Raw genomic sequence first — 13,294 nt, forward strand, 5'->3', positions numbered from 1 at the left:
CAGCTGTGGGGTATCCCAAACACTGTGCCCTTTTTAGCCTCCTGGTACTTGGATACTCCTGGGTACCACAGTACTGGGAGACACCATCTGCTCCTCATCCTGCACTCCTTCCTCCTCTCAAGACACTGATTTACCTGTGAGCTGGCAAAGTTCCCAGCTTTTCTGCACCCTCTCTGCTCATCCCAGATGCAGATTCATGCTCAAGCAGCTGTTTCCTATTACCCCAGGTCTTTCTGTCATGTACTGGGCAGCCTGGGAGGCCCAGCTCACAGACTTCTAGAAAAATTCTTGTCTAGATGTTTGCTTCTGAAAGCTCAAGGCCCTGTGCAAATGCTGCAAGGGGCTGCATTAGGTCAGCTGCATCTGTAGAGAGTGGTGAGCAGCAGCAGTTGGGGATGGCTGGGGCTGAGAAATCGTCGAATCAATTAGGTTGGAAAAGACCTCTGAGATCATCAGGTCCACCCTATGATAGAATATCCCAATGTCAAGTACACCATGGCACCATTCAGTGCCATGCACAGTCTCTCCTTAAATGCTTCCAAGGATGGTGACTCCACCACCTTGCTGGACAGTCCGCTCCAATGTCTGATCACTCTTTCTATGAAGAAATTCCTCCTAATGTCCAACCTAAACCTCCCCTGGCACAGCTTATAACTATGCTATCTTGTCCTGTCACTGGTTACTTGGGAGAAGAGGTTGACCCCAACCTGGCTACAATCTCTTTCCAAATAGTTGTAGAGAGTGATAAGGTCTCCCCTGAGCCTCCTTTTTTCCAAGTTAAACAACCCCAGCTCCCTCAGCTGTGCCTCACAGGATGTGCTCTGCAGACTCTTCACCAGCTTTGTTGCTCTTCTCTGAACTCCCTCCAGCATGTCAATGTCTCTCCTGAAGTGCAGATTCCAGAATGGACACAGTACCAGAGGTGTGGCCTCACCAATGCCATGATGTGTTCCTTTATTTTTAGCCTTTCTGGAATAACTTGAAAGAAGGCATAATACTAAATCTGGTATGTGTACATATAAAAAATGTAATCACACTGTATATGCTATGTATGTATTAGCCTGTGCTTCATCTTAGCCAAAAGGCCAAGAAATGCCATTTTTTATGGTCCTGAGATGAGAAGTATGATGGGATTTGCAGCTATAGAAGATAAATGCTGTTTTAATCGTGTTTAACACATCTTGCAGTGATTTTCTGCAGGACATACGGCGACCTCACCACCCAAATCCTTGCTGCTACACTGAGGTCTTCTCAGGCAAGATGAAGCTGGGGAGCAGGCTTCTTCGATTTTTTCTCTCTGGCAATCAGTGTCAGGACCTGAGGGAATGGCCTGAGGTTGTGTCAGGGGAGGTTTAGGTTAGATAACAGAAAGTTTCTTCACCCAGAGGGCACTGGAAGAGGCTCTCCAGGGCCGTGGTCACAGCACCACCCTGGCAGAATTCAAGCATCGTTAGGACAATGCTCTCAGGCACATGGTGTGACTCTGGAGGAGGTCCTGTGCAGGGCCAGGAGCTGGACTCCATGATCCCTGTGGATCCCTTCCAACTCATAATATTCTATGATTCTATAGTATGGGGGCAATTTACTGCCGCTGCTGATCAGCAGTTCCTCTGACTCCCTTTGTCCCGCCTCGCCCCGTGGCCTGCCCCGTCCCCCGCGGGCGTATTTCCCTGAACGCTGCCCACGCCTTCCCGCCGCTTCAGCTTTGCCGGAGGCCGCTCCGGAGGGGCCGGGCTGCCGGAGCGCTTGGCGGGCGCTCCCCACACCTCCCTGTTCCCGCCGGGATCAGCCCCAGCCCCTGCCGTGCCCCGACACCGAGCGGCCACGCCCCCCGGCGGCTGCGGCGCGCCCCGCAGGCCCCGGCGGCGGCGCGGGAGAGGAACCACCCGTTGCCCCGCTGGGAGAGTCCATTGCCGGGGGAGTCAAGAGGGCGGGGACGGGGGGAATCTCCCGGGCATCGCCGCCCGGAGCACTCCGGGGACGGAGGGAGGACACCGCCAGGTGCGCCGCCTCGGCCGCGTGTGCGGAGCGGAGAGGCGGTGCGGCGGACGCCGGGCGGGTGTTTCCTCCTTGGCCCGCCCCCCCTGTGAGGCGCGGCGCGGTGACGCGGCCCCGGGTCACGGCTGAGGCGCGGCGGCACCGTGAGGCGCTGTCAGAGCCGAGCTGAGAGGGTCCGCCCAGCTCCGCACCGGGATCCGCCGCCGCTGCCATGGAGCCCCATCGCTGGCTGCCCCTGGAGGCCAACCCCGACGTGAGTGCCCGGCCTGGGCGGTGGGGCGCTGCCGTGTGCGCGGGGAACTGCCCGACCGACAGCCTGCCTGCTGTGGGCTGGGGGGGGATGGCGGAGGGGAGAGGGCAGAGGGCTCCGGGCCGCGCCGGGCCACAGCGCCTCTTTAGTGGTGGGTGGTAGTGACAGAGGTGGAGGAAGGTCTTGTCCCATGGATCCGACTGGGTCTTAACTCCCTTCTGTTTTCTGCTTTCATTTCAGGTCACGAATCAGGTAAGAAGGTTTTATTTGAGGTAACCTTTAGTCTCTGCAGCTTTGGGCCCGTTTCCTCTCGTTTTCGTGTAGTAAAGGCTCCTTCTTGTCCAAGGAGAGTGCCCCCTTCCTTCCCCACGCGTGTCTGCGCTCAGTCTTCTCATGTCGGACCGTACTGGAACCTCTCCCGTAAAGATGCTATATGAAAGAAAAGCGAACAGTTAAAAGAGAATAATTGTGGCCTGGCTATTACTGTAATGAAATCTCTGATTTTTTTCAAGGTGGGTTTTAATTCATTAGTTAGCCATTAAAACATTAATTTATATATAACGTGTACCATGATGACTTTGGGCACATGTATGGATCTGCTTACATCACTGTGTTGTAGTCTCATTCTTCTTCGGCTGACCATAAAAACTGATGTAATTTTACCATATTTGCACTTTTGCTGCTTATTCATGATTGATTGTTGCTGGTTTTGTCAGCGTGGCAGAACCCACGCTGGAGAAAGCAAGCTTGTTCTGGTACACAAAACAATGCTCCGACTAGATAAGCTCTGGCTGAAAGGAAATCACACAGGCTCTAACCCTGCATCATCTTCTCAGTGACAATTTTGAGCACAGCGTTCATGGTCAGTTGTTGATTTCAGTAGGCCTCTTGATAGTGTTAAAGATGGTGTTTAAGCCAAAGGGCATTCGAACTTCCAGCAGCATTCTTTATAATGTTGAAATATTTTGGAAAGTGGGAGTTTCTCTGTGTGAAGATTGTTTTGTTTGGGTTTTTTGTTGTTGTGGTTGGTGTAATATACAAACTACATCTGCAGGAGAGTGAAGGGTTACTTGATGCTGGGTCATTTTGTGCTTTATAGTTTCATAGGGCAAGTAATTTTACAATACTTACAGTATTGCTGCTGTGGAGTGATTTGAGTAGTCTGTAATCCCAGTCTCCTGAGTTAAAATTGACAGCCTTTCTTGGGAGCCCATCTTGAACATGTGCTACAGTTTCCTTTTTTTTTTTTTTTTTTTTTTTTTTTTTTTAAATTTTGAAGTTCAGAGACTAAATTTCAGTTTGGAAGAAAATAAGTGAATAAATAACTAGCAAAAATTTCAATTTATCTAACTTCTCCTGACTTTGCACATGTTGAGATGAGCTCCTCATGGTACAAATTAAGACCACGTATAAATTGGAAATTGAGGAGGAAAAAATAGTGACTTTTTAAATCTGAAATATCTTGTATCCCTATGTGTTTATGCTACATGGAAAAAATCCTAGAGGAATGTCAAATGAACGATTGTAAATGTGTTTAAAATCCATCTCTTTTGCCCATTGGTTTTGCATTAGTGATGGATGTATCAGTTGTAGCTTATCATGGTTAAGAGGAATTTGTACTCCACAAGGATTTTCTTGTTACTGTTTCTGTGTAGAAAAGCCCACTTGAAGCCAATTAGACTTCCTCCTTCTCTATATTTTCCAATTTTCAGTCTTGACCAAGCAGGGATTGTTATTATCTAGACTGAGAGATGTATATTAAAAAAAAAAAAAAAAGGGTGTTGAATATGAATGCGCCTTGCATTATTAAATCGTTGTTCTTTTAATCTCATCAGTACAGTGGTGAACTGTGTAGCAACAGGGGTGTTAGTCATAAGTTATTCATATCCTGCTTGTGTTTAAGACAACAATAATAGTAATTTGAAATTCTAATGAAGTTGCAAATTAATTCTTAAAAAATCCTGTAGAGTTAATTGCAAGGATGGGCATTTCTTGTAGTATTGTGCTCTGTAAAATACTCTAGAAGTCTTCAGCTTTAGAAAACCCAATGGTGTGCCTCCACAAACTGTAATATTTGTGTCTGGTAGTCATTTAATACATGGATTTGGACAGACATCTAGCCAAGTGTTTCTTCTTGGGGTTGGTTGGTTTGTTTGTTTTTTGTTATTTCGCTTTTTTTAGTTGAGTGTTAGACTATTCCTAATGCATTCTGCTTTTGTTAGTGTTAAAATTATTGCTAGGTGTGGTAGTGAGGTCTTAAACCAAAAAAAAATTCCAGTGACCTGTTAGATGGATAGATTCTTCGTGTTAGATTGTATTTAGAACTATCATTCCAATTCAACAAGTGCTTACATTGTTTTGATTATTGTACTAATAATATTCCCCTTAGTAACTAGTAAGGAAGTGTACTAAATGCAGATTCCTTTGCTTTTAGTATGTTCTCACAATACTGTGCCTTCTCTGATTTTGAAATATAAGCTGTAAATTTGAGACTTTCGATTCTTGTAGTAGAAATTCAGATGTGTCCTGGTTTAGGGCAAATTTTGGGAGGAAACTTCTGAAGGGTCTCCTCTAAAATGCAGATTTAAGCAGCCCCTCCCCTAACTGGTTTGGGAGAAAGAGATGATGGGGATACTGGAGCATACAGTCACCTCAGAACAAGATGATAATGGGAAAAAATGGTATTTCTCTGTTAGAGGTATGTGAAGTCTTTCAAACAAATCTCAGAAGTCTTTATCTGACAGTGTTTATATTATAATACAGGTCCAGGAATTTGTAAATCCTTGTATAAATAGAACCTCTCTTTGTGCATATGTGTCAAAATTATTTGAAGGGTCAGAAATTGGCTGGTGAGGGTAAACAGGAATATTCTTTCTTAGCTTTAAAGATTTCCAATGGCAGTGGAAATGTGCCACGTGTCTGTAGTGATGTTTTCAAGAGAGAAGACAGTTGTTCAGTGCAGAACACAGTGCTGGCTGTAATGAGTGAAGGAGTTAAATGCACCCTACAGTGCTAAGTGATTGTCGCAGTACTTTTTTTTCTTCTTCACATTCTGACAGAATGAATTGTTGTCTACCTCTGATACAGAAAGAGTTGATGATTCAGCATTTACAGAGCTCCATTTTGTGCTCAGTGATGTCAGGGAATGGTTTCTTCTCTTTGACCTTCTGTTGGGGGCCTGACATGAGCAGTGCTACCCTCCTTCCTGGATATCTTATGGGATTTTTCTGAGAGAAAGCAAGAAAATCATGTTTATCAATTACCATATATATGATGTTTGTATATCTTGTTACCAATTTCTTCTGTTAAAAAAAAAAAAAGAGAAAGAAAAAAAAAGAAAAGACTGCATGCAAATCTTTTGGAGTGAAAAGATCAGAACACAAGCTGATTGTTCATCATTATGTTGCTTCAGTCTGGCTTGCAACCCACAATTGATTGCCCAGGAAGTGTAGATAAACAAATCTTTTTTAAATCTGAAATATCTTGTATCCCTATGTGTTTATGCTACATGGAGAAAATCCTAGAGGAATGTCAAGTGGATATTTTTCTTGGTGTCCCACCTTTTTCCATTCTTTCTTCCCTTTCTTCATCTTACACATTCTAAAAAATATCCCTGCTTCCTGGATGAGATAACATTTCAACTCATGCCTTCATTACATCCAGATAAGAAGAGAGTAATTTACTGCATTGAAGCTCAAGCACTGGCTTCAGAGTTCAGCTACTGTGTATTGGCTGTGGCTTGAGTTTCTCTTGCCCCATAGGTCTTAGTTGCTCATTCTTAGTTACCTTCCAGCATTATTTTTAGGCCTTTGGTCCTACTTTTCGGGGGGGTTGAAGTTTGGAGTTTTTTAAGCCATTAAGGTATTGAGAGTCAACTGCATAAAGAAAATTATTTTAGCTCATGAACACCATTGACACTGTGACTTGAAAGTTACAGAGACAATAAAGCTCACAAAGCACAGAACAAATGGCAGAAGCTGAATACAGCCAGGGATACAGCCTCTCTTCAGGGTGTCAGGCAAATACAGAGAAGAATGAAGTACCTTGGAAGCAGGCCTTCATCTTCCTAAAAGATGTCTTTTCATTTCCTGAACTCCAAAACACTATCCCACAAGCTTTCCCAAAGGGAAGCCGTAGTGAGCACAATAATTGACCGCATGGTGCGCATGGTTCCTGAACTGTGTTGGGAGGTAGCACTCAGAGATGAGGTACTGGGCTACTGCCTTGTGTGAAAGGATGTTGAATGTGGAGAAACACAGATGTCCTGCTAAAAATGCCTAAGCTTACTTATTTTTTTTTTCAGGTGAGGGAGTGGAGTTTAACTCTTCTATGGTAAGCAGAGTGAAAAATAGTGGAGATAGTGTACATGCTTGGAAAACTTACTCATGTAGCCTCAGAAGGTGGGAAACCAAGATTCAGTTTGTGTCTTTCTGTAAAGACAATATCCCGGAAAAGGCTTTCACAGAGCCAGCAAAGGAGGAATGTTGAGCTTGTGGTGCTGCATAGCAAAGAATGAGCACAAGGATAAATATGAAGGAATTGTAGGTGACCACTGTGAGAGCCCTTTGTGAATGGCTTCTTCTAGTTTAAAGTATCTCCAACTATGTAGCCCTCTTACTGAGTTTAAATTGGTAAATAAGTTGCACAGGGAAAATTGTAACTTGTTTAGGGTTTAGAGTACTATTTATGTTAATAGTTGAGAGACTGCCATAGGTCAGTCTTTGTATGTTCTTCAGCAGTTGGAAGCTAAGAAAACCATGTTGTTTTATTGCTCAGTTTCTTAGTTCTTGTTTCAAGGAAACCTTTACTGTCTCGAAGACAGAATGGGGCGCTACAAAGTTGAAAACAAGTGACAGTTGTTCGTGCCTTATGCATTATCTTGCTGCACTGAAAATACAGTTTCCCACTTCAACATTTTCCTTACTTAAAGGACCAACAGAGTCAGTAGAATCCAATGGTTATTTCAGTAAACTGTAGAAAAAAGAAGGGTGTATAACAGCTTATACAGAAGAGTGGGTTGATCCGGCTCGTTCCTGTTATGAGTGACTTTTTAGATCATGGAAACAGGTCTGTTAAGTATGTTTCACAGAAAAACACAGTATTGCTCTGTTTTTGAATTAATGGCTCAGTATTAACACCTCAGGACTCTGCTGGAAGCATTTTGAAGCTCTTGCTCACTCGTTTTGGAGGCAGCCTAAGTCAGCTGGTTAATCCAGATTTCTGTGGACTTTTTTTTGCCTTGCTGTTTGTGGGATGCCCTGGTTGAATATATGCAGCAGTGCCTGGGCATACTCAGTGTTAAGTTTCCAAACTGCTTTATGGATATGTGAAAAATACATACCTCTCATTTTGAACAACAGGAACACTAAGTGAGTGAATCAGTGTTGCTCTTTTCGAAACCATAAAGTAATGAACACAAGTAAAAGGATAAGAATTTTGTGGATGTAAGTTTTCTCATGTTTTTGAAAAAAAATTGTGGCTGTATTCTTTGAACTTTATTATGGTGTCCTGAAGTACAGAACGTGAGGATATTAAAGAATTTGTAGTAAGTTTTGATTTTCCCAAGGAGGTCTATTATAATGGATCATCTCTTGTTTGAACAAGATCATACTGTGGCCATTCTAAGTGAGGCCTGGTTGGTAAAGAAGAATAATGCAGCTTATGTAAGCTCCAGCTATCTCTGTTCTCCTGGTGTGCCTTTCGACCTGCTGCACAGAACTAAAGTTTTTACAGCTGCTACATATGACTGAAATGATGCTGTCTCTAAGATGTACTGAAAAATTATTCCTTCATTTTAATTCCATAAATGTCATGATAAAAGAATAAAGAAATATATCCTTATAGTGCTCCAACAATAAAGTAATGTTTGGGTGGTTCCCTTATTTCTAGAAAGGAATTTCACTTCTGAAATAAACTTGGTTTTGTTATATACTTCTAGAAAGGATGTGTAAAGAATTAAAAGCAAAATACTGTGTATTTGTGTTCTTAATGTAGATTAATAAGAATTGGAAACTTTAAGAAAGGAATAATTTTCCCTTTCTTGATGATGATTCAATCAGTTATGTTTTATTCAGTGTCTTACAACTGTTTAGGGAAAAATTACCTTCAATTCAATAAAGTTTAAAAAATTCTTGTGCTTTAATGAAGAAGTTAGAAAATACTGATTGTCTTAATTGGTTTATTTCCATGTTGTCCTTCCAGTTTCCTAAAGCCATAGGAACATTCCTTTTTGCAGAGGAAAGTCTTAACTGTGGTTTTGTTGTGATATGGAGATACTTTAATGCATTCAGCAGAAGTACAATAAAATGTAGATGCTGTGGGTGTTAGGTTTACATTTGTGCTTAGAAGATGATGGCAACAGTCGGTTCTTCCCCCAGAAGCTCTCTTGACTTGTGCATCTGAGAGTCTGGATATGTTTGTGCATTTTGACGGTTTTCATGGTTCCAACTTTTATATAAATACCACAGTAAAATGTGGAAAAATCCAGGTCTTGAGTATAATGCCCTAGTGTTTAAAATGTGACATTCCTGAGCTATTTGCAGATGCTGTCCAACTTCAATTTCAAGTTCCTATTTTGTTTCACTTTTTGTCCTCATTTAGTTTTTACATGCATGGGAGAGTAGAAAAGCACATTGCTGCTTAGACAGTATTTCAATTGTGCATTTACTACATAAGTTTATAATAAATTTCACTCTTTCTTTGTCTTATCCCACTTATCTGCATCTCCAAAAACCTGAAAAATCAAATTTTCCTAGTGGCTCTGTAACTGTGTTGGCAGAAGTAGGAATTTTAAACTCATGTTAAAGATAACTGCTCTGTGCTTTTTTCAATGCCTAACAGTTAGTAGGCTGAAGCAGTTGTACCAGGAATGAAAACAGAATAGCTTATGCCACATGCTGCGTAGGTAAAGTGCATAGAAGTGCCTGTTGGAATGTTTTTGCTATTAACCAACATTTAGACATACAGATTTACAGTTTCTGATCATTTAGAATAGAATGAGTTAGGCTAGAAGGGGCTTTTGAAAAGAAGTTGCTCAGCAACCTGTTAAGTTCTGAATTTCTCAAGACACAAACTCCATAGCCTCCTGGACAGTGTGTGCTAGTGTTTCACTATGTTTGTTATTTTTAAAATTTATTTGCAAATGCCTTCCTTATCAAGTTCAGATTTCCCTGTGTTTCAGCCTCTTGTTTCTCATTGTTTTACTGTGTGCTGCTGAGATGAGTCTGTCTCCGTCTTCTCTGCTCTCTCCCTTAGCTAGTTATAAACAGTAGTAGTCAGGTGAGAAAAAGGGCCTTCTGGAATACTGGGGCAAAAAGGACAAATTCATAGGAAGTGCAGATAAGGATGAGGGGTGTAAAGTAGTTTCTCAAGTGGCTTCCAGTGAAAAACCAGGAAGTGTTTTTCAGCAAGGTCTTTTAAGACAAGAAGCAAAGAGACAACCAAAACTATGTCAACAATCTGTAAAAATAAAGTGAAAAAGTGAATACTAGATACAGACATGGGGGGTTTTGTGCTGCTGTTGTTGCTCTTACTGAGCTTCTCTAAGACTTCTATATAGCCAAGTGTTTTTCTTTTTTTCTTCTCTGAGGTAAAAGCTCAAAGACCTATAAATTAAGAATTGTCAGCAGTGTGATAAGCAATGTCTGAAAAAAAGATTCTGATACTCTTTTACACAGATCTAGAGAAATATGAAGCTGCTATTTTATGTTATCTTGCATACATAGTATCAGGAAGTTAAGAGAAAGTGAACAGCTGAAAATCGGTGAGCGCTCAAAGAACCCAAACTGTACAGGTTATAGCAGGTATTTGTAGAATAAAATTGCTTGAATAATCCCTAAATAATTGGAAAGGAAAACAGCAGAGATCTCTCACATTTTTAGAAAGTGATGCTGTATAAAAAGCGTACTGAACTTCCTGCTGTCCTAAAACAGGAATGACTTTGTCTTTCTATCCTGCCATCTATTATTCATCTGTTACCCATCTGTCACTCTCTCTTACACAGGGACTTAGGCTGCACAGTTTTTAAAATCTACTTGTAATAATTTTCAGAAGGATATTTCTATCTTTCTTTCCAGGCCTGAATGAAACCCTCTTGACACACGGAGAGATATCTGCTTTGCCTGTTTTGGTTTATGACTCTACAGTAGAGCTGTTAGCCTGGTTGGGTGTTAAGATCACTGCTTGTCATACTAAGCCTGTGCTCTTGCTGTTCTCTGTAGTGCTGACCATTATTTTTCATTGACGCACTCATTGTTTACTGGAAGTTAAAATTTCTCAGAGTGTAAAGTTTCTACGTGGTATGGTAATATCAAAAATGAAAGGTGCCCTGTATCCATGGAGTTTTAATTCCCTTAAATTCTTAACTGAGGAGTTTGAGTAAGCCATTTTTGGCTTTAGTTAGCATTTTGTTGACTTGGGGTTTAAAGGGGTTGGTTTTTTTCTTGTTAGTTGGTTGCTTGGTGGGTTTTTTTTCCCCAGTGGTGTAGAAAAGGACAAGAGAATCTAAATCACTTATTTGTCCAGTAACTTAATGGCATCCTTTATAATTTTCTTTTCTGGTTTGTGGGGTCTTTTTGTAGGTGAGTGGGTTTTTGTTTTTTTTTTTTGTTTTTTTTTTTTTTTTTTTTTTTTTGTGATTTTTTTTTTTTGGGGGGGTGTTTGTGCCTTTATTTTATGTAATATAGCAAAGTAACAAATGATATTGGAATGGAAAATGGAATTTTTTCAGTTCTGTTACTTTTCCTGCAATAAAAATGATAGATTAATGTCTGGCTTAATAAGAAAAGTACTATGAGTGCAATTAATATTTTAATGCACCCATACATGTAGTCTCTTCTTTTTTGAATTTTTTTTTTTTTCTATTCACAAAGTGGTAATTATCTTCACAATGTAGAAGGTTATAATAGAAGTTCAAAAGTGATGATGAGTCTTCTGTTTCATCAGTTACTAAATACTTAACACTTCCCCTACTCCCTTTCATTCAAAGATCTGTATATGCCACAGTGTACAATTAGTTTTTTTCATGTAATTGTGAATGGTCACAGTGTCTGTATACTAACAACAGTTCCTGAATTCAGTTAGGTTCTTCCAGACTGATGATGAAAAGATTTCAAATTGTCTTAGATCATCTCTGTAGTTATTAATTCTGCAACTGTTGTTGTGATGCCTGGTTTACTTGAATATAAGAAGAATATCCAATTGAAAAGTGAGCATCCAATCTTCAAAATATATTACTCCATCATAGTTTGAAGGGATTTTTCTTGTAAAAGGTGCACCTACTGAAATGCATATGTTGTGGTTTTGCTCCTAATGCATAGGTTTTGCTCCTAATGCCTTTTTGCTTGTAGGAGCTCCAGTATGAGCACTGATGCCAGGTATTCTGAAGTCATGGAGTCAAATAATACCATATGGAGTCAAATAATACCATAAAAAACAAAGTTTGTTCTTATGTGCTCTGACTAATGGCTCTGATGATTTCTAGTTAACATGAATATTCAGTACTTTTCTGTTTTGTGACAGAGCACTTTTAAGATGGTTGAAATGCTTTAATGCTTCAGTAAATAGTGTTGGGAGTATTTCCACTTCCCTTTCATGAAGATTATTTAAATACATAAAACATGGGGATTTTGTGTATGTTTGTGTGTGATTTATTCAGCCTTATTTATTAAAACTTATCTCTCTTTTATTCACCTTAAATTTTAGAAAGCATGGGTTGTTTTAATGTATTTCACATTGTGGATACTCTGTTATGCTTCTGAAAAGATAGGTGTTTGAATGTACTTGTTTAATGTTATGCTTTTATTTTTTTTCTTTTCCAGTTCCTGAAACAGTTGGGTATACATCCTGACTGGCAATTTGTAGATGTTTATGGTATGGAACCAGAACTGCTTAGCATGGTGCCAAGACCTGTATGTGCAGTACTACTTCTTTTTCCAATAACAGAAAAGGTAAATGTTTATTTAATAATCAGTTAATTGCTTTTGTCATAAGTGCAATGGGAATGAAAGTTTGAATCTTGTACTCTGGTGTCATATTAGAATCAAAATGAGACTCAAGCTTTATTCAAGAGACTTCTTCATTAAAAATAACACAAAAAAATACTTCTTTCAGAACCTTCTTTCGATGACCTTGCATGTATATTTCTGATTTCTTTTCAAATTGGAGTGGGAAAAGCTAATGTAGAAGCACCGAGAAGTATACCTCACACTTTTCTGTGACTGGGAGTTTAAGGTATTTTGTTATAATAAGCACTGTGAAATGGCTCAATTGTCTAATTTTAGCAGAAAGCTCCAATAGATAAGGAAAATAAGAAATAGGGTGTAGGACAATATGCAACTTTTTGAGGTTTTGTCCTGTTACACTGACAATCCTTCAAACTTCAATCCACTTCAGTCCAGTTTCAGTTCAGTCATCACTGTTGACGTGGCTTTCACTTGTTGGACACATGGGACATATTAAGATGAAAGACAATTTCTCCCCTGTCTTTCACTATGTTGGACTTTGAAGAACTTGCTTTGGGTTAAACCTTCAATGTGCTTATTTTGTGTCATCACATGCTTTTTATGTGATTCATATGGATCTTTCAGTTTATAACAGTATTACATGATGGTGATAAGGTCAGCCAAAAAGGTTGAAGTGAATCTGTCCATAATTCATTCTTTTAATGTGTCTCTAAAAGAGAATATGTAGCTTATAAGGACAAATCACTTAGCTATGGAAGCTTAACTTCTACAGCAAAAGGTGTTTAAAAGAGAGGAGTGACAGGTCTTCCTGCACATCTGTTTACACCTGTAAACCTCTGCATTCTCAGCTTCTCCAAAGCAGCTATGCAGGCAGTACTTTTCAAGCTTGATTTCAGCACCTTGATAGTTTTGAGCTTTACCAAACTTTCAACTCACCTGTCTTTAGAAAATGTCCTTTCTTTCACCTTTGAGGCATTATTTTCTGTGTGCTGTCATTTCTGTCTGTCTGTTTGAGCTGCAGGTCTGAGCTCCTTTCATGACTGTCACTTTTCTTTTGGCTTCCTGCTTGTGCAAACCTTTTTTT

General features: G+C 40.2%; 1 protein-coding gene across 1 annotated transcript in view; it reads left to right on the top strand.

Moving 5' to 3' along the window:
* Positions 1-1,966: 1,966 nt before the first annotated feature.
* Positions 1,967-13,294, top strand: part of UCHL3 (ubiquitin C-terminal hydrolase L3) — a 41,803-nt gene continuing 30,475 nt past the window's right edge. Inside the window, exons 1-3 of the mRNA XM_066176297.1 lie at positions 1,967-2,251; positions 2,489-2,500; positions 12,067-12,195. Of these exons, the coding sequence (XP_066032394.1) occupies positions 2,210-2,251; positions 2,489-2,500; positions 12,067-12,195 (183 nt within the window). The 5' untranslated portion in view covers positions 1,967-2,209. The remainder of the gene's footprint in view (positions 2,252-2,488; positions 2,501-12,066; positions 12,196-13,294) is intronic.

The sequence above is a fragment of the Chamaea fasciata genome, unplaced genomic scaffold (assembly GCF_029207755.1).
Source record: "Chamaea fasciata isolate MVZ Bird 193981 ecotype frontalis unplaced genomic scaffold, bChaFas1.0.hap1 SCAF_2, whole genome shotgun sequence".
Taxonomy (NCBI): Eukaryota; Metazoa; Chordata; class Aves; order Passeriformes; family Sylviidae; genus Chamaea; species Chamaea fasciata.